General features: G+C 52.4%; 12 protein-coding genes across 12 annotated transcripts; 5 read left to right on the top strand and 7 right to left on the bottom strand.

The window, feature by feature from the left end:
- Window positions 1–1,036: 1,036 nt before the first annotated feature.
- J4E84_006986 (uncharacterized protein) lies at window positions 1,037–3,362 on the top strand (the record flags this gene model as incomplete). Its single annotated transcript, XM_049389573.1, has 6 exons — window positions 1,037–1,239; window positions 1,304–1,379; window positions 1,430–1,630; window positions 1,881–2,216; window positions 2,282–3,013; window positions 3,069–3,362. The coding sequence occupies 6 exons, from the start codon at window positions 1,037–1,039 to the stop codon at window positions 3,360–3,362; spliced, it is 1,842 nt and encodes a 613-aa protein (XP_049242766.1).
- Window positions 3,363–4,089: 727 nt separating this feature from the next.
- J4E84_006985 (uncharacterized protein) lies at window positions 4,090–5,856 on the bottom strand (the record flags this gene model as incomplete). The annotated part of the gene is made up of 2 exons (XM_049389572.1): window positions 4,090–5,681; window positions 5,799–5,856. 2 exons carry the CDS (start codon window positions 5,854–5,856, stop codon window positions 4,090–4,092), a joined length of 1,650 nt encoding a protein of 549 aa, XP_049242765.1.
- Window positions 5,857–6,243: 387 nt separating this feature from the next.
- On the bottom strand, window positions 6,244–7,047 carry J4E84_006984 (uncharacterized protein; the record flags this gene model as incomplete). Its single annotated transcript, XM_049389571.1, has 1 exon — window positions 6,244–7,047. The coding sequence occupies one exon, from the start codon at window positions 7,045–7,047 to the stop codon at window positions 6,244–6,246; it is 804 nt and encodes a 267-aa protein (XP_049242764.1).
- A 565-nt stretch (window positions 7,048–7,612) lies between these two features.
- J4E84_006983 (uncharacterized protein) lies at window positions 7,613–8,056 on the top strand (the record flags this gene model as incomplete). Its single annotated transcript, XM_049389570.1, is given in 2 exon segments — window positions 7,613–7,618; window positions 7,634–8,056. The coding sequence occupies 2 exon segments, from the start codon at window positions 7,613–7,615 to the stop codon at window positions 8,054–8,056; spliced, it is 429 nt and encodes a 142-aa protein (XP_049242763.1).
- Window positions 8,057–8,594: 538 nt separating this feature from the next.
- On the bottom strand, window positions 8,595–9,764 carry J4E84_006982 (uncharacterized protein; the record flags this gene model as incomplete). The annotated part of the gene is made up of 2 exons (XM_049389569.1): window positions 8,595–9,532; window positions 9,743–9,764. The coding sequence occupies 2 exons, from the start codon at window positions 9,762–9,764 to the stop codon at window positions 8,595–8,597; spliced, it is 960 nt and encodes a 319-aa protein (XP_049242762.1).
- A 650-nt stretch (window positions 9,765–10,414) lies between these two features.
- J4E84_006981 (uncharacterized protein) lies at window positions 10,415–10,828 on the bottom strand (the record flags this gene model as incomplete). The annotated part of the gene is made up of 2 exons (XM_049389568.1): window positions 10,415–10,512; window positions 10,621–10,828. 2 exons carry the CDS (start codon window positions 10,826–10,828, stop codon window positions 10,415–10,417), a joined length of 306 nt encoding a protein of 101 aa, XP_049242761.1.
- A 3,294-nt stretch (window positions 10,829–14,122) lies between these two features.
- J4E84_006980 (uncharacterized protein) lies at window positions 14,123–15,539 on the bottom strand (the record flags this gene model as incomplete). Its single annotated transcript, XM_049389567.1, has 3 exons — window positions 14,123–15,334; window positions 15,379–15,432; window positions 15,483–15,539. The coding sequence occupies 3 exons, from the start codon at window positions 15,537–15,539 to the stop codon at window positions 14,123–14,125; spliced, it is 1,323 nt and encodes a 440-aa protein (XP_049242760.1).
- Window positions 15,540–16,344: 805 nt separating this feature from the next.
- J4E84_006979 (uncharacterized protein) lies at window positions 16,345–17,023 on the bottom strand (the record flags this gene model as incomplete). The annotated part of the gene is made up of 3 exons (XM_049389566.1): window positions 16,345–16,395; window positions 16,443–16,801; window positions 16,885–17,023. 3 exons carry the CDS (start codon window positions 17,021–17,023, stop codon window positions 16,345–16,347), a joined length of 549 nt encoding a protein of 182 aa, XP_049242759.1.
- Window positions 17,024–17,597: 574 nt separating this feature from the next.
- J4E84_006978 (uncharacterized protein) lies at window positions 17,598–18,761 on the top strand (the record flags this gene model as incomplete). The annotated part of the gene is made up of 2 exons (XM_049389565.1): window positions 17,598–17,704; window positions 17,756–18,761. 2 exons carry the CDS (start codon window positions 17,598–17,600, stop codon window positions 18,759–18,761), a joined length of 1,113 nt encoding a protein of 370 aa, XP_049242758.1.
- Window positions 18,762–19,228: 467 nt separating this feature from the next.
- J4E84_006977 (uncharacterized protein) lies at window positions 19,229–20,476 on the bottom strand (the record flags this gene model as incomplete). Its single annotated transcript, XM_049389564.1, has 2 exons — window positions 19,229–19,809; window positions 19,873–20,476. The coding sequence occupies 2 exons, from the start codon at window positions 20,474–20,476 to the stop codon at window positions 19,229–19,231; spliced, it is 1,185 nt and encodes a 394-aa protein (XP_049242757.1).
- Window positions 20,477–20,737: 261 nt separating this feature from the next.
- J4E84_006976 (uncharacterized protein) lies at window positions 20,738–21,433 on the top strand (the record flags this gene model as incomplete). Its single annotated transcript, XM_049389563.1, has 3 exons — window positions 20,738–21,038; window positions 21,107–21,245; window positions 21,295–21,433. 3 exons carry the CDS (start codon window positions 20,738–20,740, stop codon window positions 21,431–21,433), a joined length of 579 nt encoding a protein of 192 aa, XP_049242756.1.
- A 604-nt stretch (window positions 21,434–22,037) lies between these two features.
- J4E84_006975 (uncharacterized protein) lies at window positions 22,038–23,571 on the top strand (the record flags this gene model as incomplete). Its single annotated transcript, XM_049389562.1, has 6 exons — window positions 22,038–22,105; window positions 22,157–22,243; window positions 22,289–22,492; window positions 22,546–23,077; window positions 23,137–23,170; window positions 23,225–23,571. The coding sequence occupies 6 exons, from the start codon at window positions 22,038–22,040 to the stop codon at window positions 23,569–23,571; spliced, it is 1,272 nt and encodes a 423-aa protein (XP_049242755.1).
- Window positions 23,572–26,367: the final 2,796 nt, after the last annotated feature.

The raw sequence follows: 26,367 nt of genomic DNA, 5'->3' as shown, positions 1-26,367 counted from the left end.
GTAGAAAGTGCAGTAGCTTCCACTGTGCATTTGACGTGTGAAGTATCATGGATGTGCTGGTCTCTGTTGTAGCTGTCGAGCCATGCGCGATTAACAAGACCGCTCACACGAGATGCTCGGCACTTTGACACATGCAAACCCAATCTTGCAGGTATCGGGTTAACAAGGCATCGTGAGAAGCATCGAAATGCCTCAGCTTTTCCGATGGGCAGCGCCGCCCGTCCGAGGCCCTTGATTTGTGCATCGTGAAATCGAAGCACTAAGCCGAACGGCGTTCCATCATAGTGCAGGGGTCTGTGTGGATCGCAAACTGCACACGAGCTGGAACCGGAACTGTGGTATCTTTGCACCGCCTCCTGTGGCCGAGCTATGCTGTCGACTATTGATTATCGCGATGCGCAATATCGACGCGCATGTACTGATTGTGGTATGAGGCATTTCGTACTGTTCGTTCAGGGCCGCTTTAGTCACCCTCCTAAACCATACCGAGGTCTACAATCAATAGCACAGCTTCTCCGGCGAAAAATAGGCCAAGGGTCGTTATAGCCGAAGTGTTCGTAATGTGGCCCAATGAAACAATGACGAAAGGTCGTTGAGCCTTTACCGCTTGCAGCGAGCGTGAATGTGGGGTAAGTGCGATCAGCCCCTCCAGCCAATACCGACGCGCGCATTGCCGTTCACGCAGCTGTAGCAATCGTCACGAGGGCTCCGGTACTGCGAAAAGTCGTCGACCATGACACAACCGTGACCGCAGACCTCATCTTAGTCCTAGTTAGAGAAGAATAGAATTTGCCATTCCATGCGCGTCGTCGGCCTAAGCTTTGGCAGCCATAAAGCTGGGTGTCGTGGTTACACTTGCCGGGCGCTCCTTCCGAAGTCACCCAGCCCTCGTGCCCAGCTCCGCGTTATTTTCGTCCCTCGTGAGCCGACCGGCACTCCCACTACCCAAACACGCGCCATTACCCAATCAGCGACAGTAGCGCTAGCTTGTCCCCGGCCCAGCAGTGCCAGCCTGAGCGCAGACGACGTCGTCAGAATGGCTTCGAGTGGTATTAAAGCTGCCTCGGACCCCGTTGTTAGAACTGCATCCCCAGCTCCTTTGGCCCAAGACTTTGCCCGTCAACAGGTGTCAAAACAACAGCGTTCTAATTTCCATTCCTCTTCCATCTCTCCACTCATATCCTACACCATGGTTTCTCAAAGCGTCAACAAGACTAATCTCCACCCTTCCGGCGTTGCGTGAGTGCCATCCTTTCTCAGGCTCAGGTCAATTGGGTTGGACAAAACTAACAACTATCTTAAGGCCGAACAAGGAACACACGGAGATTGAAGAGTCCCTCCACGACAAGGCACACATCGACTATGACCGTGTAGCCATTGTAAGCTTACCTGGGCGTACAAACCTCAACTCAAATACTAACCATGCCAGATCGCCAACCCTTCAGTCGCTGCCCTCTACGAAGATGCGCTCGTATACGAGACCGGCTCAGCCATCACAGCCTCAGGCGCTCTCTCAGCATACTCAGGAGCCAAGACCGGCCGCTCACCCTCGGACAAGCGCATCGTCGAGGAGGACTCGTCAAAAGACGACGTCTGGTGGGGTCCAGTCAACAAGCCGATGAAGGCCGACGTAAGTCTTCTCCGCATTTCCTACGCATTAAACTTTTGCCTACGTCAAACCGCGGAATTGGCTTGTGAAATTTTGGCGGCAGACGTCATGTACGCTAGGCGCATACCCGATGGAGTTCGCATCCCTGCACGTGGCGCGGTTCTGGGGCTCGGCTGCCCCGCATCGCGCCTGCATGCCGGATCAACTTCCATCGATCCATCTGGAATACTATCACGTGCGCATCTTGAGCTCCTGCTGACATCCCATCCAGGTCTGGCGTATCAACCGTGAGCGTGCCATCGACTACCTCAACACCAGGAACCGCATCTACGTCGTCGATGGCTTCGCCGGCTGGGACAAGCGCTACCGGATTCGCGTTCGTGTCGTCTGCGCTCGCGCCTACCATGCTCTCTTCATGCGCAACATGTTGATCCGCCCTTCAAGGGAAGAGCTGGAACACTTTGAGCCTGACTACACTATCTACAATGCCGGTGCTTTCCCTGCCAACAGGTATACCAGCGGTATGACCTCGTCAACATCCGTCGCCCTCAACTTCGCCGATAAGGAGATGGTTATCCTCGGTACTGAGTACGCAGGAGAGATGAAGGTTAGTTCCCAAGTGTACGAAGTGCATGTGAGACAAATGCTGACTTCGTACCTCCACCTCTGCAGAAGGGCATCTTCACTGTGCTCTACTACGAGATGCCTGTCAAGCACAACGTCCTGACTCTTCACTCTTCCGCAAACGAGGGTATCAAGAACGGCGACGTCACCGTTTTCTTCGGTCTTTCCGGAACTGGCAAGACCACCTTGTCTGCCGACCCCAAGCGCGCCTTGATCGGTGATGACGAGCACTGCTGGAGCGACACTGGTGTCTTCAACATCGAGGGTGGCTGCTACGCCAAGTGCATCGGTCTCTCTGCCGAGAAGGAGCCAGATATCTACGGCGCTATCCGCTTCGGATCCATTCTGGAGAACGTTGTCTTCGACCCAGTAACCCGTGTTGTTGACTACGACGACGACACCCTGACCGAGAACACTCGCTGCGCCTACCCCATCGAATACATTGAAAACACAAAGATCCCCTGCATCTCAGAAGGCCACCCCAAGAACATTGTTCTCCTCACCTGCGATGCCCGCGGTGTCCTTCCTCCCATTTCCAAGCTCAGCCCCGAGCAGACCATGTACCACTTCATCTCCGGTTACACCTCCAAGATGGCCGGTACTGAGCAGGGTATCACCGAGCCCCAGGCTACCTTCTCTTCTTGCTTCGCTCAGCCCTTCCTCGCTCTCCACCCTATGCGCTACGCCAAGATGCTCGCGGAGAAGATCCAACAACACGGCGCCAATGCCTGGCTCCTCAACACCGGCTGGGTCGGTGCCGGTGCTACCACCGGTGGCAAGGTAAGACAATCCTGCAACAATATCCATTCAAAACACATGCTAACTATTTCCACAGCGCTGCCCCCTCAAGTACACCCGCGCCATCCTCGACGCCATCCACTCCGGCGAACTCGCCAACGTCGAATACGAGACCTACGAAACCTTCGGCCTCTCCGTCCCCAAGACCTGCCCCAACGTCCCCGACGAGCTCCTCAACCCCGCAAAGTCATGGAACGGCACCGCCGACTTCAAGGGCGAAGTCGAGAAGCTCGGCAAGCTCTTCATGGAGAACTTCAAGAAGTACGAAGACCAAGCCACCAAGGAGGTCATCGAGAGTGGTCCACACGTATGCTGCTGCCCCAAGCACTAGACGGTTGTTTTTCGGTTCCGACATACCTTTCTTACTCTTTTGACAGACTGACTAGCGGATTTCCACTTCGATGTTACTTTCTCCTTATGTTACAATCGAGCGGTCGACCGGGTTCCCTCCATCGACGTCAGCGGCTGAGCTTTCCTCTTTCTTTTTTGATTGGATGGTTGTAGGCACAATGTGTGCCTGCAGATGGGATTTGATATGATATCATGGCTTTATCTCTTTACTTTGCTAGATGCGTCTTATGAGCGCTTTGTTGCGTGTACATACACTTTTGGCGTTGGGTCCAGCTGAGCATTTCATGGCAGAAGACGAGAACGTAGCATAGCTGCTGTTGGAAGAGGAGAGGGAGAGAGAGAGAGAGACAAAATTATCATCATGTTCATCGAAGCGGTGTTCATTATGGTATAGGTGTGAATGAGACTGTACCACTCTCGGAAGATACTTGGACCGCTTTCGGAAGGTATCTGTCGAGAGTGGTACATCCTTGTTCCACATTTATACCATAATGTATAGAGCTTTTGATGAAAGAATGGATCTTTTCAATCAAACACATTTACCGATGCTCTCTGTCTCAAAGGCGTGAGGGTATCAAACTGTTGACTTCGTGCTCTTGCCACTACTATTCCTTACTGCTATCTCAGTACAAGCCATTCCAACCCCCTTCCAACCATCCCCATCTATCTCTCATCTCCCATTTCTCCAGAACTACCACCGAATATCCTCACAAAACCGCCTCATCCATATTCCTAATCCACCCCCACATCCACATGACCGTATCCAAATGCGCCTGCACCCCCACCCTCTCATCCACCGTATGAATATTGCCCAGCCCAACCTGCTCCCTATCCCAACCAGGTCCATACCGAAAGATATTCTCGCTCAAATCCCAATAGTAGCGCGTATCCGTGTTTCCAGTCATGATACCAGGGCTCACAAGCAAATCTTTGCCGTAAAGGGCACGGGTTGTGCCGGACAGGATCTGGTAGGGCGTTGCGGTTTTGTTGGAGTGTGAGATTGATTTCAAGGATGTGGGTGTTACGGGCGCGGGTTCTAGCATGGTGGGGCCGTGGGAGAGCGTTATGCTCGAGGGTGTCTCGGTGCCGTTGAAGGCGTGGAGGGTGAGGTTGTGTTTTTGGGCTACTTGGGCGGCGAGGGACGCGATGTGCGTCTTCACGGCTGAGGAGCTGGAACCGACGTTTATGCGGTGGTTTACTGTGATTTGGGTTCGCTCGGGCAGGGCGTTTGTTTTTACGCCGCCGTGGATTATGTCGACGGCTACGGAGGTTGTGAAGAGGTATTTTATGCCGGGGCCTGCTTTTGCTGCTTCGAGCGCCAGGGCATCTTTTGAGGACTTCTTGGAGCATGTTAGACTGCGTTTGGAGCGCTTGTCTAGGAGTTTGCCGAGGTGGTGCGGGAAGTCTGGCGCGTGGGAGGCGCCGCATTGGAGGAGGCCCAGGTATGGGTTCTCGTCTGCGAGATGGGGCTCGTAGGCGTTTGCTTCGATTAGGGTGATGAGCTCGCTGGCTACGCCGATGCCATTGTGTGCGGGTGGGATACTGCTGTGGCCGCCGGGCATGCGCACCACGATGTCGACGTCGACGTAGCCTTTCTCGGCGACACCGGGGATGGCGAAGTTTGCGCCCCAGCTTTCGACGTTTACGGCGCCTTCGTCGATGATGGCGGCGATGGAGTTGTGGCCGAGCTTCTTTAATAGGTACTCTGAGAGATGTCCTGCGCCTTCTCGACCAGAGATCTCCTCATCGAAGCCAAACGACAAGATCAATGTCCGCTGAGGAGTAAACCCAGCAGAAATCAACGCCTCAACGCTGTTCAAAATAGCCAACAACTGGTTCTTGCAATCACTTGCACCCCTACCCCAAACAAACTTCCCATCGTAATGACCAGAAAACGGGGGATACGTCCATTGCTTGACCGTAGAATCCGGAACAGGCACAACGTCCTGATGCGCCATGAGCAGATTAGGCTTCAAGCTCGCATCCGTGCCAGCCCACGTATACAGCAAGCCATGCGTATTAACCTTGTCCAGCTGCAATGTCGCGTGCGTCAACGGGAAAGTCTTCTCAAGGTAGTCGGCAAAAGAGTACATAATGTCCCAGCGCGGATCCGATCCAATCTCGCCCATGTCGTCGTAGCTTTGCGTGGGGATCTTGACGGCGCCTGATAGGCGCTCGATGGCGACGTCTCGGAAAGCATCGGACGTCAGGTAACTCTCCATCTCATCCAACTCTTTCGTCTTCCTCGTTGGGAACAGGGGTTCGACCTGCGGACATTGCGCTTTCGAACCGGCATCGCCTGCACGGGATGGAAGCTGCCATGGCGATGATACAGGAAAGGTGACATGACGTAAGAAAGCCAAACCCGCTAAGCAAAACAACGCGCTTCCAACGAATTGACGGTAGTAAGAGCGACTATACTGCTTCGACGGAACTGGAACAGGCGTCTGCTTTCCCCAATTCTTGCCCGCCATGCTGATGCTTGGTTGATGGTTAGAGTCTTGGTGTGTCTTGGTTATCGGGTGTTGCGCGGGGATAAGTGGTGGTACGTTTGCGACTAGTCTCGATCAGGAAGGTACCTAGGTATGTACATGGCTTTGTCAGTATTTATCGGATCGACGAGATAATCGTATCTATGTCGCTGTTTGTTTGTTGTGTATGTCGGAAAATTATCCGGCTCGTGTTCACTTATCAGACGGCGGGGAGGTTGCTGTGCGTGGGTGGTATTTCGTTGTTAGAGCCCACTTTTGAAGACGCCATTTTCTAATCATGGTCTGGTTTGGTGTTTTTGGTTCACAGCTAATCACCAGCTAGTCATTTAATCGGAGACAACTCATGTCCAAATCTGTCGCCATATGCGGCTACAATGTTCCCTCTGGCCACTTGTACTCCGGCCACGGGAAATCTGGATCGTACTTTTGCTGAAGTACAACACTTCCCGCCGGAAACGTCTTCTGTGAGCCATCAGACATATCCACGAGCTGCGCCTCATCAAAAAAAGTCCACGCTGCGAGTAGACCAGCAGCCCGCGCAATCTCATCTTTGAGCTTCCCGAGTTTATCTGGCTGGGGAGAGAAGTTCTCCAGCAAAGCTTTCTCCCTAGTCTCCTCAGACTCTCCTGGTTCAGCCGTCACCTCCACGTCTTGATCACGCTGTTGCTCTCTCATATCCATTCCACCACAATCCGATACCAACGGCTGGAAGAAATCGTTCTTCAGCGGTCGCTCCACTTCAGCATTGTCCAGATCCTCGTCGATGTCGATATTGGCAATCTCGTAGTTGATGTACGTCAGAGCCAGGCATTCCGTCTTCACAAGGAGCTTCACGACCACTTGTGTACTTTCTGCTTGTCCCTCTTCCACCATTTCGTCGTCGGCAAAGGCATCCACGTACCAGACTGCACCCCTCTTCACTGCGTTTTCGTCAATGACGACGAATGGGGATTCTCGGCCTGCTTCGTTTTCTTTGGCGCGCATATATTGATGGGATTTGCCGATATAATCATCGGGAGGTCTTATGATCTTGAGCTCGAGCAATGGCTGGAATCGAGAGCAGGCGCCGAGTTCAAATTCTGCCTTGACTTTTGCGAGCTCGTTGTCGTTCAACGGAGCCAGAAGATATGCTGTGAGGCATGTGACATTGAAGGGAGGCGGAATGAATACCATGATGATGGTGAGTTTGGTAGTAGCAGAAGGGGTTGAATATGAGCAATACAAAGAATTAGTATTCCCTGAGTGCTTATATGTGATGCATACTGTATGTCGGTCCTCGCGTTGCTAAAGACATTGATCTCGGCCATGCAGGAGACCAACGATTGGCTACAGTTACGCTCGCGCAGGCAGCAACATCATTGAGCCACCACTGCTATAACAGGACTAGCGCTGACCTCTCCAAGCCCACCAACGTCCGCATGAAGCCGAGCTACCTTCCTTTGGCCGTAAAACCCTGAAAGTATCGAAACGGTGTACAATTTGGCTGAGTCCGAATTATGTGACTAGGTACATCCGCAGGGCGAAGCAAAAGCATGCGCGTTAGGCTCCAGGTCGCAGAGCTAACCGAGCTTCCGAAAGAGAAGGCGAGGCGTTCAGCGTTGAATAGGTGACTCTTACCGACTAGGTGTTTTGCTCGTTCCAGTGAACCTACTCTCACAATACCGCCCTGACCAAGCATACAACTATCGCCATATCTTCATCTCAAAACATGACCGACACCCAACGATCGGAACCCACGATGGCTGTCGCTCCAACCCAGGAGAGCCAACCCTCAAAACTGGATGCTTTCCTATCAGCACACCCCGAGATCCAGATCGGTCGCACCGCCTTCGAAAACCTTCAATCTGCCCACGACGGTAGCGACTCATTCTCCATCATCAACAAGCCGTTCGTCAACATGGTGCTGTATCAAGAGTTCAATGCGGATACGAGAGAGCGCATATACGTCGTCGCATTGATTGACGATCAGAAAGCTCTTGACCATTATGAACAAGACTGCGGTGGCAATTCGAACGAAGATGGATGCGATTGTGCAGAGAACCAAGGGCCCGAACACATGATTTACGAGCGTGTTGTCGAATACAAGAGCGCGGATTGCGAGAACCACAAGGACGAGCCGGAGCCGGACCCTGATTGTTCTGAGTGTTGGCCGGTTCTGTGTGGGAGTAAATGCGCTCCTTGAAGTGCCTGGGGGACGAGCAGCAGTCACAAGTTCAAGGTCCTGTACTGTTTGGTTTCGTAAATCTAGATTTCGCTAGCAAATAATCAGGCCGACACTGAACTTCGCTGTCGGCTTAGCATCAGGCTGTGTCACGCGTCGAACACACATCATTTGTAGTGAGATGAATTGAATGGTGGAAGCGTATAGCTGGCTAATCAGCGACTTGCTGATATCACAAAGTGATGTAAAGGTAACCACCGTTACCGAATATCTCCCCCCCAATGTACACAACCAAAGTACCCTCGCGAAAAGACCCCTCGGGCTCGAGCGCGAAAGACAGAGAAGTGATGTAAAGGTAGCACCGGGCAACTTCTCTCAAGATGTTGGCGTCGGCCCCTGACTGCGCGTAAAGCCGGCCAATCAACGACTTCGGCCCCACCTGAGGCGAGAAAAACCTTGGAAGTGTCACATCTCCATCTCACACCTATTCGAGTCCAGCAACTCTCTCGCATCAGAACTTACGTGATGGCCCCTCCTCGTGAAGCTCTGGATCTCAGAGCTACTCAATTGTCTGTTGGCGTAGCATAGCAAGCTGCTTCTGGTAATCCTCCTTTGCTTGCTTTGCCTCGTCGATTTCCCAGCGCCCATCCCTCTCTAGTGTGTACATCTTCTCTATCTTTTTAATCTGCCGCAGGTGGGCTTCTGCCTCGGGCCCAAGAATCTTCAACAAAGTACCAGCCGGAAGGTCTTCTTTCTTACGGATGATCTCACGCCACTCGTCGGTTTGGCCATATTTTGGCGCGTGTTTATTGAAGTCGGATGCAAGTGCGTCACTGTCGCTTGCGTCGAATCTCTCTCCAAAACGTACCCCGTCGCGCATGTCAACATTCAGGCAACTATTGATGTAGCGTTTGACCTTTGGAGGCATGTCTCGAAATCTAGACTGGTACTCTAGTACCTTGATCATGTCGACAAGAATGGTGCCTTTTGGTAGCTTGAATCCAATGTCGGCTAGACCCTGCCGTGTCAAAGTCGGTCGATGGAAACAGACGCAGATTGTCGGATACGTTGATGACAAGTCACGGAACATCTTTTCGAGACCCGCGACGGCCTTATTGGTCGATACAAAGCTGGATTGGGGAACGTTTGGTCTCCCGTTCCATTTGGGCGGTACCCAGAATCGGTACTCGTGCGCTTTGTTCTGTCCATCGTCGCTTTGGTCCTCAGTGCTCGATACTGCTGGGGATGCTGGGGTGGTGATTTCCACAGACAAGACTCGCATCGCTTCTACTTGCTTCCAGTAGCCCCTCGCCTCGTTACAGGATATCCAGCCGTTCCAGCAATAGGCCAGACCAGACGGAGCCCACTCCATTGATACCAGAGCGACATGCGGTTTGTCCCAGCAGCGAGCTAGGGTTTCGTTTTCTGTTGCGCATTCGCGTATTCTCTTCATCTCGCTTTCAGCGACGAGACCAGTCGGTAGTGTCATGGCAATCACTGGACGAGTTGGTCTGATGCTGTTAGGATGTGAGTAGTTGTTAATAAAAAACCTAGCTGCACTACCAACTTACATAGAAGATGAGCAGGAAACTAAAAGAGGGCGAGAAGCTCGTATGTCTAAGCGCGGTAAAGAGAGGAAAGAAGTGAATAAGAAACGGATTCCATCAAAAGCCACTATCGAAGACTTGTTCTCTGACTAGCGCTTACGCTCTGAGAATAGGATTTCCATGTGATGGTGTGCTCAAGATCAATACTACCTATCAACCTCAAGGCAGCAATACAGCCTCGCAACACATGATCCCAAACTCATGGTGGCTGAGCCGATGCTAAGGAGATCCATTGATTGTACCAACCTGCTCAACCTTGGCCAACAAGAACTTGGACACTGGATACAACACTAAGATGACTGAAAGCTCTATTTGCCTAGATACGCTGCGATGGTGTGGTGGGAGGATGCGCGCGCAGCCATGTGCGAAGTGGGGTTGGCGCACATTAGGTCATCGGGCACAACACCCCGGAGGTAAGGAGCCACCTATCAACATCTTTGCAAGACTGTAAGATCAACAAGACACTCACATTATGGTTGTAATTATTCTGTTATATACATCAGATAATCATTAGACTTACATTCACTTATCGCGTAGCGAGGAGGCTACTAGTGCAAACGGTTTATTTCTTATCGAATGTCTACTTTAGGAGTGCAGACTTTACTGCATACAAAACCTGTGAATACATGCATCAAAAGCCAGCCGGACGATAACCACTAGCTCCAGCTGTGTTGGATATTGCGACGTCCCGTCAAAGTAACCGTCTCGCTCCCCTTTCCTTGTCATATTCCGTCTTCGACCGTACCATATATCCACCTGGGTGGGAAGACATCTACTGAACAGGCGGTCCTTGCATGTTGCTCAAGTTCTCCGGGATGGGCTTTTCGCGCATCTGAACCCAAAACTCTGGCCATTCGTCCCTGAGGTGGCCTGTTGGTGATGATAAAGCTCACGGTCAGTCTCGTTCAGACACGCATTCCAAGTAATGTGAAATTCATGCAGAATCAACATTTTATTCCAGCCCAGATAGATACTTACCGATAAGATTGACGAAGCCCGAACGAGGAGTGAGCTTGTAACCGCCTTCGTAGGGCTCGAAGTGATCCGCGGCGCTGCCAGGGTGGACTTGGTCGAACATGGTCCTGATGTCGGTCAAGGTAACCTGATTACCGGACTTGAGGAAAGTGAGGATTCCGGGGAGATGGCCGGCCTTGGTGGGGATCAGATCTGAAGCGATGTTTGGCATTGTTGTTGGGATTTGTATGCTTAGGTTTGCTGTAAAGGTGGGAAGAGATTTGATGATGTTGATCTGTGTTTCTCGTTCTCAAAAGTGTGGTGTTTATGGAAGGGGGATACATGGTTCCTCATGGCTTGTTTATATACTGGGAGGGAGGGATATGTCTCAAGAGTGGATATGTGGGAATTCGAGGTGAGTGAGAGAGTGACTGCACGTGGCCAAGTCTTGTGGAAGAAGGATTATGAGCAGTGCGGCTATACGCCTGGCTAGAATAGACAGTCATGTCTTGACAATAGCAACAAATTAGCGCGTGATCGAAAAGGTGTGTACTTTCTTCAAGTTCACGAATTGCGTCTTCTCACCCCTGATGAGTCTGTTGACAAAATTGAATGAGTGGTATTCAGAAATGAGCAAGAATCACTCACTGCGCAAAAGATTGTCGTTTGTGTGAGTCATGTTTGGTATTGAATGAGAGTAGACTCCACCACTCTGTTATAGCCCAATTACCAGTCCATCATGAGAAAGGAAAGATTCATCCCATCACCATATCTATTCTGCCCACAATCCGTAACAGTAAGATAGTCGAGCCGTTTGCCCTCCCAACTCCGGGTCTTTGACCGCACGATTCGTCTAGGGAGGCGCGGAGGTAGGCGCAGAGGTGGACGTCGTGGCAGGCGCCGAAGTAGACGCAGAGGTAGGCGCCGCGGTAGTCACCCTTTGAGGCGGATCTGGGGTATGTACGTTGCCCAGATAATACGGAATTGGGACATCATGCAGCCCAATCCAGAAACTACGCCAGTTATCCCTGTAATAGCCTACAGAATCGATAATAGTCAGCTTTTGCCAGTCGCGCTGGGTCGGACACGCATCGTATGCGCAGAACCGAAGCCGTTTATGAGCTTCTGTTTGTACGCACCGACCATAGTGTGAAAGCCCGATTGGGTACTGAGCTTGTAGCGGCCGTGGTGACGGCCGCCTTGGATCTGATCGAAATGTAATAAGTGACTGTTTGGTGCAGAAGCGTCGATAGCGTTTATGATATCGTTAAAGTCAACTGTGGTATTGGGATTGGTCTGGAGGACGCCGAGGATAGCGAGGACTTGGATGCGGGTGAGGACGGCCATTTCGGGTAGGATTGAGACCTTAGAATCTTTTAAGATCAGGGAGTCTGGTGTCTGGTGTTGAGGTGCTCGTTTCTCGTCTTTCAATGTATTGCACAATGAAGTCGTGTGTACGCATATTGAAAGCAGCTTTTATACTGCGCCTGAGTCAAATATCATCAGGCGTGAGTGACGAGATCTACGAAGCGAGTAAAGGAGTGACTGTGACTGGGTCTTGGTAAAGGACCATCTGAGTAACATGGCTATAGCCCAAGCGGGAAGTGCCAGTCACGCTGTTGACTGATACCAAAAGGGCTCTTTGGGCGCAGGATACCACAATAACCATGGCAGACTAAGCGTGCCTTTCTTCTGCCACCTGTAAGCTGCGTGCAATTTCATGCGTGCGCTCACAAGGACCTGAGCTCAGTGTTGGCGGAGAGTTGGAGGACGCGCTCGAACCACTTCGCTCCTACCATTGCGGGTCACCCCAACCACTATCTGGCTGTGACCGATGCGCATCCGTAATTGGACTCTCAAATCACTCGTAATGTTTGATCTTGTACTCCTGTCTACTCCAGTCGTGCTCTTCCCCGCACTCTCGAGCCACCTCGCTCCTACCATTGCGGGTCACCCCAACCACTATCTGGCTGTGGCGGATGCGCGTCTAGAGTACGACTTCCATGGCACTCGTCATCTCCAACCTCGTACTCTTGACTCCTGCAGTCGCCGTCCTCGATCCTGTACTCTTGACTCCCACAACTGTCATCTCCAATCTCATCCTCCTGACTCCCCCAGTCATCTCCTTCTCCACACTCCTCAGACGCCCCTTCTTCAGCCCTGCGTAGAGCGACAGCGTCAGCCTCCGATAGTATTTCACCCATCCAATCGAACAACATCCACCCAGCTCTACGCACGATCCCGAAACGAAAGCAATACCGGAAGACCACATTACCGCCTAGGCTGTCGAAGACACGCGAGAACGTCGACTGTGTCGGCTCCATGCACTCCACATCGTCTTCCTGCTCCACCACACAATCTTCATCGTCGTCTCGCTCCACACCCTCCGTATCCAGCCTCTCGTCCTCTTCCCGCGCCTCCCTCTCGAGTCTCTCCTTTTCTATAACCTGCGGCGAAACCCAAATCCCCGGATCATCCAGCTGCCCCTGCAGCCCACAAATCCCGCCCTCCACCAACCCCAGTAACCTCCCATAAACCCCCCTCTTCCCTTCCACTGCCCACACGAACTGAACCCCCTTCCCGCCCGGCGTGGGAAAACTATGCGCAAAAAAGTTCCTATCACGTCTAACATCACTCGCCGCGGCCAGCGGATCCGGTAAGCCAAACGCGTGACAGCCCCAATCACTATTCACAGCGCGCAGATTCTCGTTGATGGCGATGTGGTGCATGGAAAACTCGTTTTGTGCCCTTTCCAACGGCGTTAGCGTAGCCGACCGTCTACTACTACTACTACTCTCGTGGGTTTCGGCAAGGGCTGTATCGGGATGGGTCGATAAGATGGATAGGCTAGCAGTGAGGTGTTTGCGGAGGGTGTAGAAGTATTCTAAGGAGAGTAGCACGGATGTACGGGATACGGAGTTGGGGTGAGTTTCTTGGGTTAGTGCGCCGCTGGGGGAGAGGCTGTAGTAGTGGATCGTTGCGCGGTAATTTGGGTAGTTTGGATCGAGGTCTTGGATCTCGTTTGGCGACTGGGTGGGGAGAGGGGTGAGGTTAGCGAGGCCGTCTGATGTTATGGTGGGAGAGCTGTTGATATCTGGTGTTGGGGACGGGCAGGCAACATCATACTTAATCCCAGGCGCAACATTTGATGCTGAGCTGTTAGCGAGATCCGGCGAAGCAGACGGCCCTAGACTTGTACAAACCTCAGTTGACATGGTTGTTAGGCCAGATTCTGGTCTGGGACTGACTGTATTCGATTTATCATATATACTCAAGGTAAGCATCTACATTTCTTGCGCGCACTGTGAGTAGAACGACATTGTTGGCGTATATCGTACTCCATGTATTCGTCCAGACACTGTGAAGTAGGAAGACCTTAGCCTCAGAGACAACAGTCCAATGGTGACGTGTAGTCGTCATCTGACTGAAGTTCTTCTCAGTGTCGTGCTGGCGCCCAAGCTCAGACCAGACCAAGCTCCAACGTTCATCCCATGCCAAACGATCTTCATCCGAGCACAACATTGTACTATTCCTGTTCGTCCTCAGCCTCACTGTCGTTATGAACCATGCCATGTAGTCCCTCCGTTTCAGCCCCAATCAAAGGAGCCCTCTCGCCCTCGTGACGCGCGAGATGGCCTCCTATGCTGACAGCCAGAGTACTAAAACCATGGATCATGGTACTTCCGAGCACGATGAAGCAAACAAGGGGCCAGACCATAGTAGCTGTCCGTTGCCGCTCCACTGGCAGATCCTTAGGCGGATGTGGAAGTGGCAGGGATGTACCAGTCTCGAGCTGCGCACGGGCTTCGATGGCTAGGAAGAGGGCACCGACACCCATTGGTCCAAAATGTCCGACAAAGAGGGCTTCGGTTGTAGTCTTTACGGATGGCAACATCTTCGTCTTGAAAAGCGTGAAAACGATCGGAATCCTGCGGAAGAGGAGGATGAGTGCGAGTAAAGCAACCAATCGGAGAGGGGTAATTCCGTCCACCGCGTTGAAGCTCGCCCAGGGTATCATTGCGCCGAAGAAGATGAAGAAGGCCGAATTGATCAGCAAGTCGATGATAACAGGTAGTGCGGTTCCTTCAGTCGGGTTCTTCTGGTTGTGCGCGAAGCCACGTCCTGCGAAAAAGGCCACTAGGAAGTCGTCGACTCCAAGAACCGATGCCAGTCCGATAGAGAAGATGGCCAGGAGTAGGTAGAAGGCGAGGTAGGAGGCTCGGCCCATCCACTCGCGGCTGTGCGAGAACCTGTACAGACCGTTGAAGATGTATCCCAGGGCGATACCGAGGAGAACGCCGACCACGCACTGGTATAGAATAGTAACAAGGAACCATTTCGTGAAGAATCCCTTAGCAGTGTTCTTCAAAAGAAGACTCAACCCCAGATACAAGAACGGGAAGGATATGCCGTCGTTGCAACCACTCTCGGCGCTCAACAAGTCCCTAATCCGCTTGGGTACTCGGGTGCTAAACTGGCTATTGGACAGAACGGAAGCCGCGAGAACAGGATCCGTGGGGGTGAGACAGGCCGATATCGTCAAAGCAGTCTGAAAGTCCGTGTCGAAAAGGAACATGATGAGCATTCCGCACATCAGCCAGCCGAACGTCATGACAGGCCCGAGAAGAACAAGCAAGGCGCGCCACTTCTTTTGGAGATAGCCTGCGGGAAGCTCCAGACCGACTACGAAGCACTGAATCCCGACGATGAGACGCGTCAGTTCTTGGATAATTTCATCCTGCGACGGTTAGTATTGTTTGTTTGTGTGAGGAGCACACTTACGGAAAAGCCCCATTCATATGGCCTGAGGAGGTTGAGAGCGCGTGGTCCGACGATCTGTCGGTCTTGTTAGAAAAAGATTCATTCTTAAAAATGTCCGTACTTACGATACCAAAAAGCGTAGCTAATGGTGGTTCTGAGAGATGCAGGCGGTTCCGGATCATAAGCGAGAACAGCGCGTATAAGATGAGAAAGAAAGTTAGGGTCACGTAGGTAACGTGCGGCCCTGTGGGCTCGAGTTGAGACCAGACCATGATGCTTTACTGTTGGTTAGAGGCACGCGTGCAATTGTGGTGAGTGAGTTGAAGTCTCTGCGAAGCTTGGGCGAGGGTAGGCGTTCTATGATCGCCGTGACGTCGAAGGTAAATGGCGAACTCTGAACACCGCTAGGAAGGCACGCGCGCGCTGGAAAGACAGCGGATTTTCACGCACGAAGACCTCGAGCGGCGAATATCACGGGGGACCTGAAGTGCAGGATTAATGGCGCGTTGGATCAGGTGTCGAGCGCGAAGGATCACGCTGCATGGAGGTGCGCATCGATGACGAAGGTTGGCTGGATTGGGCATTGCGCTCGGACCGTAGTTGCCGGAAGTGGTGGCACCTTGCATGTTGAACCACACTACCAAGCATTCCAAAGTTAGGTGTGACGGACGTTTAGAAAGAGCAGTAGAGGAAGAACAGTAGAGATGCCGTGCGAGTGCATGTTCGCGGAGAATTATCGCCCTATCATATGTATGCACCAGTCCCGAATGCGATATATGCAGCTAGGTCAAGCCACTATCTCCACGTGAGCACGCGAGGTAATCAATTCCTCTACTTTTGTGAATCCAGCGCCTCCCTTGAATATGGATATGCCCAACGCCGCTCCCACGCGGTGATGCTACTCAATCTGGCCATGCCAGGCGCCTGCTATTAAAAATACATGCAAATTACAGTGAAACCAATGGTTGTGATTATGGGAATTGTCGGCTATGCGTCGTCCGGTGGGTTGTTGAAGAAGGCGAATCGTATCCTGTGGAGCTGGGGAAGTTAGTTATGCTTCGTCTGAAGAGTGTTGGGGTGCATACCGAGGGGAGCTTTGGAATGACGACTGCTATGGTCGCAAAACAGTTGATGAGGAAATACGTCAGATTGTAATTCGTGTAGTGCGTGCTGACGAGAAACAGCACAATGGGTACGCTGAGAAGGAACTTCTTGGCTGGTGTGTATTGTTCGCCGTTGTCAATCTGCTCCCACATGTTCAAGTTGTCGTAGGCACCCGAGTTGAAGTCAAAGGGCACACCGCGCACGTAGTGGAACATGAGGTAGGATCCCGCCACGTACGAGAGGTTGACTAGGGTCCATGATGCTTCTTGCGACATGCCGGGGATGATGTCAAACAGAATCTTGCCGAAGAAGATGAGGACAAAGTGGATAGCCCAGGCGCCTGGAGGTGTTAGCCTGAGATACAGAATAGCAGCATATCATCTCTGTCTCGTGTGATATGTATGCGCGGTATCTCGTGCTCACCCTTTGCATTCACCCATTCGGCGTTGAGGTTGGGCAGGGCGGACTGGTCGCTCAGCTGCTCCAGAGACTCGGGGGGCTCTTTGTAGACAAGACTACTGCTACGTCGCCTCCTCGCGTCTTTTGCAGCATCCAGCGACATCTTGGAGTAGGACGAGGACGAGGGCGAGTCTGATGGGCGAGACCGCGGGTCGCCAGCAAAGCTCAGGCGGGAGGTGCGATTGAGGAGTATGGGTGACAGTTTGGCGGTATTGCTGGGTTCGTCGGGCGGCCGGGCGGTGGAAGAGGGGGATATATAATCGCGTGCGCGGGCTGAGGCTATGGGCGAGCTGCCACGGGCAATGGCATGTCAGTGAGGTCCTAAAGGAGCAAGGCGGCGACGTGGGCTTTCAGGGTCTTCTTACTGAGTACGCAATACCTTCCGGGGCGTCCGAGCTTTTGGCGTTGAGCGATTGGCGCAGAGAAGGGCGTGTAGACGGTAGCAATATGGCGAGGCAGCGGGCAGAGAAGAGGGAACTGTTGGCAGAGGAGGAGGGAGTGAAGCCTCAGTCGGCAGGCGTGAAGACGGAGGCGTGGCAGGTCCACATGATGCTCCCAAAGACCGTGTTCCTAGCAATCACCGAGGCCGTGCCCTGAGCGCAACCATACAACTCTAGAACCAGACACTACCACCTCCGACCGCCAAAGACATTCCAACCACCACCCTTTTCACCACCATGGCCTCGGAAGCGCCGCCCCCGATGGAGCCCAACGCCCTCGCCCACGATGCACCGCCCGTCGATGCACCCGATGCGACGCAGAAGCCCGTCAAGCGCTCGTGGAGGTATGACGCGCCGACGGATTAAATGCAGTCCCCAGCTAATTTGCATAAAAGACGAAAATACCGTAAGATGCGTATCAGGTTCGAAGAGGCCATGAACGACAGCGACTCCCTCATCAAGCAGGAGTGGAAGGCCATGGGCACCGCCCGCCGCCTGCAGGAGAACAACGACCAGATCCTCGACATCCTCCTCGAGCTCAACGAGCAGACACGCGTCAACCCGCGCCTGCGCTTCGACCTGCGCAACCTCTCCGCCGCCGACACTGCCGTGCCCTCGCTGGAAGCCGTCCCCGATCCAGAACTGGTGAAAGCGCAGCTGCAGACGCTGAGAGATGACCTGGCCGCCAACACCATTACCCCCGAGGAGTACGCGACACGGGCCGACCAACTGCACTCGTCGCAAGCCATCCAGCAGACGCTCAAGTCGCTCGCCAGCCTTGAAGCCAAAGTCCCCCACACGACGCGCGCCGACCTGCCCGACCACCCCGTCGAGGGCATCGACCTCAGCGAGCATGCGCCGGGCTACATGTCGCCCACCCACGAAGACGAATACCTCCTCGCTACCGACCAACTCCTCGAGCAGCCCGGCTTCGACCAGGCCCTCCAGCAGGGCCGCCCCGTCCGCCTCGCATCCGCCCAGCCCCCGCTCAGCGAAAAGGACCTCACCGTGCGCAACCCAGACAGCGTCTACAACTGGCTGCGCAAGCACCAGCCCCAAGTCTTCCTGCAAGACAAGGACGCGGCGCATCACGAGAACCTCTCCGAAAAGTCTGCCGCGCCAAAGACCAGCAAGGCCAACGCAACCAAGGTCAAACGCGAGTCAAACATTGGCGGCGGCGGCACACCCGCTCCCCGCGACCACGATGACGAAGACTCAGCAGCCCCCGAAACCGGCAAGGGACGACGCAAGACTGGTGGTGGCGATGACGACACCGCCTACCGACCCAAGGGTGGAAGCTCCCGTCCCGCAAAGCGTAAGCGGGAAGAGGGCGAAACGCCTGCGGGTAAAGGCAGCAGGAAGAAGAGTCGCCCCAGCGCGGTCACAGGACAAGCTGCTTGACCTGCCTGCTAACAGCGCGCATAGAAGAGATGGCCTATCGAGCTGGGGTATGCACTCATTGCGTGCGCAGTTATGATAGCAAGACCTCGTACACATGCAACGTACGGATCCACGCTGAGAACGCTTCCGTAGCCATCCCTTGTAAGACGTGCATGCGCCGTGGCATCGAGTGCATTGTCGATCCTCTCAATACCGGAATCATGGATACATCCGTTTAACATCGTCGCAAAAATCATGTTGGAATTGGGTATGGCGTTATAGGGAAATACTGGCGTAACGATGGGTCAACTATACCCTTGGGAGATTATTCCCGGAAATTGTATCAACAGGCGTTTTGACAGCTGGAGATAAACTGGATATATGGGTATCATCCACACACGACAGCTCAGAAAGATGCTGTTTCCAATGCGTATCTGTACAACAATCAAACATTTCATATTCATACATCAACGTTTATTTCAACCACACTACCTCAGCGGCTTCCCCCTCGCACCCCCCACCATAACCGTCTCCGGCGCCTTGCCCGCCTCACTCATAAACGGCAAGCTCGTCTCAAGCACCTTGCTCCCATCCACCAGCAACCCATTCCCCTTCCTCTGATCCTCAAGATACGCCGTCTTCGCCCTCTTCTCCTCCAGATATTGTTTCCTCTCCTTCGTCAACACCCATTCCTTGGGGAACTCCGCCCGTTTCTTCGGCGTATGATGTCTGAAATCAAACGGCACGTCTTCAAACGTATCCTTTCCTTCCTTCGCTTCTTTAATGATGGCAGACAGGGTTTCGCCTAGGAACCGCTTGTTCTGCGCCTGGGTATCGAATTTCTCGCACGAGAGCTTGACGATGTTGGTGGAGGGGTTGTAGCGGGGTCCGGCGAGTTTGATTACTTTGGAGACTTGTTGGGCGGTGAGGGAGTGCGAGGCGGAGAGGTCGTTGGGCGAGAACTCGACGACGACTTTGTTGGCGGCGGGGTGCGATTCCCCGAGGTAGGAGGTGTAGCGGAAGCGGAAGGGGGTTGTGGATGTGGGGGGTTCGAAGGGGCGGGCGAGGTCTGGGGAGGTGTTAGTACAAATGTTGCGTTCTCTTGTCTAGTTGGATTGTATGGTAGACGTACGGCTCAAGAGAGGTAACTCCCACGCAATCAACCGCGCGTACTCTCTCAACTCGCGATGCTGCTCCAACTCTCCGTGTCCGTGACTTGTCAAGTCGTCGCCGTAGTAATCCTCGTCTGGTCCCATGCTCTCTTCTCCTTCAGCCCAAAATCCCGTAGATACCTTCCTCTTATCGTCTTCCTCAATATCAAAGTCTTCGTCTGTTTCCAGGCCAAAGTCTTGGGTTTGCGGTAGACCACGTTTACCCTTTCGGAGGGCGTCGCGGACAACGTTCGGATCGATCTCTGCAAGGGAAACGCGGAGGTTCTCCAACATGGCGGATTCGCGCTCTTGCGGTGTCATATCTTGGAATGCCTTTGACTGCGTAGTGTTCGAAAACGAGGATTGAGGTAATTCCGGGGCCAACTCGTCCAGAGTCTCAGTCGGTTTCTTCGCATCCGCAGCGGTTACGGAGCCCTCTTTCGTGGGTTCGTTGGCGTACCGCCGCGGCGTTGTGGATATTGGCCGTTGCCATTGTGCGGATGTGTGTTTCGGTGCGGCGAGCGTTCGTATCCGCGAGGGGCATTGGCGTGACTGCAGCAGCAGTCTTCGTGGTATTGACGCCATTGGATGTGGTTGGGCGGGTGATGCTGTCGTCGACTTTTCGCGATGCAGGAATGGCTTGGCGATGGGGTGCAAAGTGTGGCCGTGCGTTGGACCAATTGGAACTAAGATGGCCCCGACCTTCGCCGCTGTCCTGGCATCGTGACCATCTTGACGCCGACTTGATTTCGACTTTTGGCTCTGATCTCGAGGGCCGTTGATGGATGGACTGATCACGCTCACCCGTTACTATCACTCGTTATCTTGACATCCATCGCATCCACCATGGCTTGGAACTGGACGCCTGATTCGAAGCTCTGCTTCGTGACTACCGGAGCAACGGCGCCATTCACCGAGCTCATTGAATCAGTGCTGAGTCCAACGTGTCTGGATTCACTACGCGAAGGAGGATTTACTCATCTCTTGGTCCAATATGGATCTGCCGAGGACGTGTACAAACAGTTCTCCAAACTCGCTTCAGCATATATACAGGAGAACCCGTCCAAAGGGACCCTCGTCATAGATGGCATAGATTTCAACCCAGATGGACTCAAAACCCAGTTCCAGTTGGTGCAGCGGTCGAAGGGTTTGGTTATTTCACATGCTGGTACTGCACAGCCATTTCATTTGGTCGATTCATCTAACGATGCATAGGATCTGGGTCTATCCTCGAAGCACTTCGCTACCAGATCCCACTCATCGTTGTGCCCAATACTGGACTACTTGATAACCACCAAGAGGAGCTCGCCGTTGCAATGGAACGGAACAATTACCTCGTTCGTGGGGATGTGAAGTACGATGATGCTTCAGATTAGTGGTAACTTGGACTGATCGATATCTAGGAATCTCGCGCCTGCGATCAAGAAGTCAGACGATTTCAGACTCAAAATGTCGCAATTCCCACCCATGACCAGTGGGAAGCATCGTGAGACTAAGAGCTTCGCGGCCATCATGGACGAGACGACGGGTTATATGGATTGATGCACCCTTCATCAACACCTGCTTTATTTGTGTTCGCGGAAGAACTCGAATTATGAGAGACTTGAGCCCTGTCCCGATGCTTGGGAGAAGGCCTACTGTTCGGCATATTTGGAGTCTTGAATACTCCGTTCTCAACCCACGGTACTTCCAACCTGGATACGACTGAGGAAGAAGCAGGAATATGTCGCTATCTCAGAGAATGACATTCGTCACATTGCGGTACCATGTCGCTCTTGCAATGTATCGATGCGGCAGGACGTACCATAAGGACCAGGTGGACACGGTTGGAATCTGCGTCACCTGTCACTTCCATTGGGTCACGGCGTGGAACCGAGACTGGTTGCTCCGGATGTCTATTGTGGTAGTCGCTTCCCCTTCGCTCTTCATGCGGGTTTGCGACTGCCCGGTATTACACTGTATACATGTCTATGACGTTTGTACCTGAGCTTTACAGATCCTACCCTTCTGGCTTGTACTACCCTCTTCACTCGTTCACTTTCAAAACACCACTTGGTCATTTCGTTCGACCTTCCTTCTCTGCTTTACTGCACCTCGATATTCTGGCGCAGATACAGCAAACAATTCAATCCACACCCAATCCAGCATGCGTACGCAGTCCTTCATCACAACGCTGCTAGCAGCTGTGGCTTCCGTTGTAGCAGCCGCGCCTAGGTGGGCACCCTTCCGTACCAGCCCAGTCTTGTAGGCTTACTGTATCTGTAGTACCCTTCACGGCCGAAGCGTCGCCTTTGACTGGGGTACCGAGAAAGTGCGAGGCGTCAACATTGGCGGTTGGCTCGTCGTGGAGCCGTAAGCAAGCCAATACGCATTGTTTGCTCCGCCTGACACTGCCAGGTTCATCACACCATCCATCTTCGAGGTGTACGACTCAGAAGAATGGCCAGTCTTTGACGAATGGACGCTTTGCGAGCGACTGGGCTACGATGCTTGTGCCGATGTGCTGAAGCAACATTGGGATAACTTCGTCTCATTGGACGACTTTTGGAAGATCAAGAATTCCGGCTTCAACGTCGTGCGCATTCCCGTCGGCTACTGGAGGTGAGACTTCCTACAATTCCACCATGCAACCCCACTAACGGCACATCTCATAGCTACGTGGAGCCCTGGGGCCCTTACATCGCCGGTGCTGCTCCCTATCTTGACGCCGCAATCGACTGGGCGCGCCAAACCGGTCTCAAGATCATCATTGACCTCCACGGCGCACCCAAATCCCAGAACGGCTTTGATCACAGCGGCCACACATCATCTTGGCCATCCTGGGGCGACGCCGAGAGTCTGAGCCACACACACGCTGCACTCAGCGTGATCTCACAAAAGTACGCCAAACCAGAGATGCAAGATGTCGTTATCGCCATCCAATTCCTCAACGAGCCTTTCCTACTGAAGCTCGATCGGGAGATGGTCAAACAATTCTACAACGACGCGTATTGGAGCCTACGAGATATTAGCGACACACCCGCCATGATGCACGATGGCTTTGAGAACCCGTCTTGGCTGAACGACTTCCTGACTACCAAGGATGGTGCGAGCAATGTGATTGTGGATCACCATGAGTACCAAATCTTTGGCGACGGTGTCAACGGCATGTCCATCGACCAACACATCGCTCTTGCGTGTAACTCTGTATGTCACAGGCTCTCTGCCATCGCACCGGTAAACATCTACTAACCCCTTCCTTCCAGGTCAGCAACTACGACAGCTCCGACAAATGGACCAGTAAGCCCCTCCCCTCCATCCCCTCCCATCCGCACACTAACCCCCCTACCCCAGTCGTAGGCGAATGGTCCGGCGCCTTCACAGACTGCGCCCCGCACCTCAACGGCTTCCACCTGGGCTCCCGCATGGAAGGCAGTTTCCCCGGCTCCTACTACATCGACACCTGCGCCGGCAAATCCGGTCCTGTCTCCTTGTGGTCTCAAGACTGGAAGAACAGCGTCCGTCGCTATATCGAAGTTCAACTCGATGCGTACGAGGCCAAGACCAAAGGATGGATCTTTTGGAACTTCAAGACTGAGGGGGGCGCGGGCGAGTGGGATCTGTTTCAGTTGATTGATGGGGGCGTTTTTCCGCAGCCGTTGGAGAGTAGGTGGTTTGAGAGGGCTTGTGATAACTTTTGAGTGGAGTTGAGGGGTGTGGGAGGAGACGGGTGTAATGTTGTGAGAGACGGGTGATGGGGTATGAGGTGGTACTTGTGTATGGGTATGTGGCATCTTAGTGGGTATGTACTGACATCGCATGTTGATATGAAAAAACCGGTTGGACATCATACCCGTCTTCTCCTGATACGTAACCCATTTCCCGCTCTCTCGTGATATTCGTTGGCGAAACATGTGTATCGCCTGAATGTACTCGTGGACTAATCACACATTTTCTAAGACCAGCCACTCGTTCACGCTAACTCCACGATATATAACCTGCTCCAGATCCCCACCACGAAAGACCGTATCCCGCCATTTATTTTCCTTATTATATAAAACTTTATATACGTCCAGATATAATGGTTGCAAGACGAGGTCTGCCCTGTTAGTTTTGTCGACTACTGCTACGAAACCCATGACTTCTGTCGACACTACCTGCAATCTTATATATATAACGCCACGACCAGAATTGTGCCATGCAATTCGGATCGACACTCCCAGACCTTCGTTGCGAGACAATCTAGTCCGACAACCCTGATGTAACCGGGCCGGTGCCATTTGTATGGCATCCTAGCAATTGAGTCCGTAAGCTCTTCTGTTCCACAAAAAGGCGATTGAGCTGACGGTAATAGGTTTCCTCGAGCTGAGCACGGTTTCACCATGTCACTCGATGTATACTGTGCGAGAAAACGAAACGGCTCACAATGACAAGTCTCGCGGACAGGCACTCTGTCGCGTTTTACTCTGCGCGTGGTTCCTATATATATATATACACCCGGATTCCAGTGCATTCGCCTGTTGGCTCATGTTGCGGAACGCTGCTCGCATCGTCACTCGATAGCTGGATGAGTTTCCTGTCATTCAATTCACCAGTTGAACGGACTGTTCACGCCGTCAGCCAAGATTCAAGATCGACAGCCGACAGTCTTGACGTTCCTCCACGATGCGGTGCGTGCTGTCGTGGGCTCCGCCATTACACCGGATGAAGTTGATGTGGGGACTTATTTAGCTATGAAGATGTCGAGGCTGAGAAAGCGGGAAGCGAACATGTGCTACATGATTCCCCTTCGTTATATATACGCGCACTCGCCGCGCTGCACGACTGTATGCGAAAGCCGGTACGTATCCCCATTCTATTCGATCGCCCGCGGATGCAAAATATGCTGGCCCTGTACGTTGGAAGGCGATGGGAACTGACACCTGCTCAGATCATACGAATAACGGCTCCACGATACAGAATGTACCGTTCGAGCGTGCAGTGCTGGGTTCACTGGGAGGACAAGGTGCCTCAATGGCCACCATTGGATGATTTTGTCCGTCGTGCCCGACTCGCCAACGAAAGGTCACAATGTTGAGCAACGACCGGCAGAATATATACACCTGGCAAGTGTACTTCGCGATTGCAGTCCTGCAATTTGCGAGGGGAACATGCACGATTGACCGTGGACTTCCTCACCCACCGGGACTGCGACGACACAGCGACGAGGCGCCCACGATTGCCGCATCACTCAACCATCCCAAACACCAGTGTACTCTCGAATGCAAAGATCGCAACGAGAGACTTGCTTCAAAACCGAATACTCGACGCGTGCTTTCCTCAGCACTCCATTACGAGAACAATATGCAAGTCCAACGCGCAAACTCTGCTCGTCAGAAAAATTGTCCTGCAAGGAGAAAGTTTCTGATACACAACCCTGCTGCGATCACAAAGTCCAGAACCGCACATCGTCATCTCGTGCTCTCCGCACATCCGTCATTTACTATTTTTGCGCCGTGCGCACCGGAAGACGTGGGCTTCCCCGCTCGCCTCGAGCACCACGGCCCTCCTCTTTGTCCGCATTGCGTGTCTATGTTGCGTGCTCGGATCTCCCGAATCTTATCGGACAGACGCTCGGAGAGGAGGGTTGATGCGGCATGTGAAGTTGTAATGGATAGGAAGAAATCCAACAGTTTAAAGTGTACGGAATTCCGTACTGAAGACGCGCAGCGAATGAAGGTCGCTCCCACTGCCGCACATGCTGACGTGAAGTACCGAGCCAATTGCCTCGGTTTCCACGGAATCTTAGTCGTTTAGTGCTGATTGCCGGTGCCGCGCTCGCTAGTTAGGGCCTGGGAACTGCAGCAACCAGCACAACGGTTTTGCGCCAAGGACTGGGTATTCGAGCAAAGCTAGGGCTAAGGTTATTAATTAAATCTACTTGCAAGCCTCTAATAGTCCCCCCCTATTACCTTTAACTAGTCCTTATCTTAGAACTTCTCTTAGTACTCTATTTCTTAAATAAATTTTATAACGCTGCTAGAGTACTATAGTTAGATTTATAAGTTCTCTAGTTTAGACTAAAGTACTAGTAAATAGCTAATAATTCTATCTAACTTTATAAATTTACGTATACGTATTACACTTAAGTTAGCGTTAAGAAAGTAGAGTAACTACTTCTTATTAAATCTTTTTAGTACTAGCTCTTAAGTTATATAGTAGTACTAATAAGTATTATTATAGAAGTAAGTATAGCGTAAAATAGTATTAGCGTAAGTAATAAGCGCTGTAAAGTAGTTAGAGTATAAGTTAATTTTTTAAAGTTAGATCTAGTATTATATAAAGAAGTAGAATTTAACTTACTTATATAGCTATATTTATAGTATCTTATATTAGTATAGATCTATAAGAAGATTTTTTTAAATATTTATAGTCTATTCTAACTAGGCTGCAGTAGTAATATAACTAATAGTTACTTTAAGTAGTATACTAGTTTTTAGTAAAGAGAGCTAACAATA

Source organism: Alternaria hordeiaustralica (genome assembly GCF_023758085.1).
Source record: "Alternaria hordeiaustralica strain BMP 2776 chromosome Unknown scaffold_14, whole genome shotgun sequence".
In the NCBI taxonomy this organism is placed as follows: domain Eukaryota; kingdom Fungi; phylum Ascomycota; class Dothideomycetes; order Pleosporales; family Pleosporaceae; genus Alternaria; species Alternaria hordeiaustralica.
The sequence above is the reverse complement of the archived record's forward strand: the minus strand, read 5'-3'. Positions and strand labels throughout refer to the sequence as shown.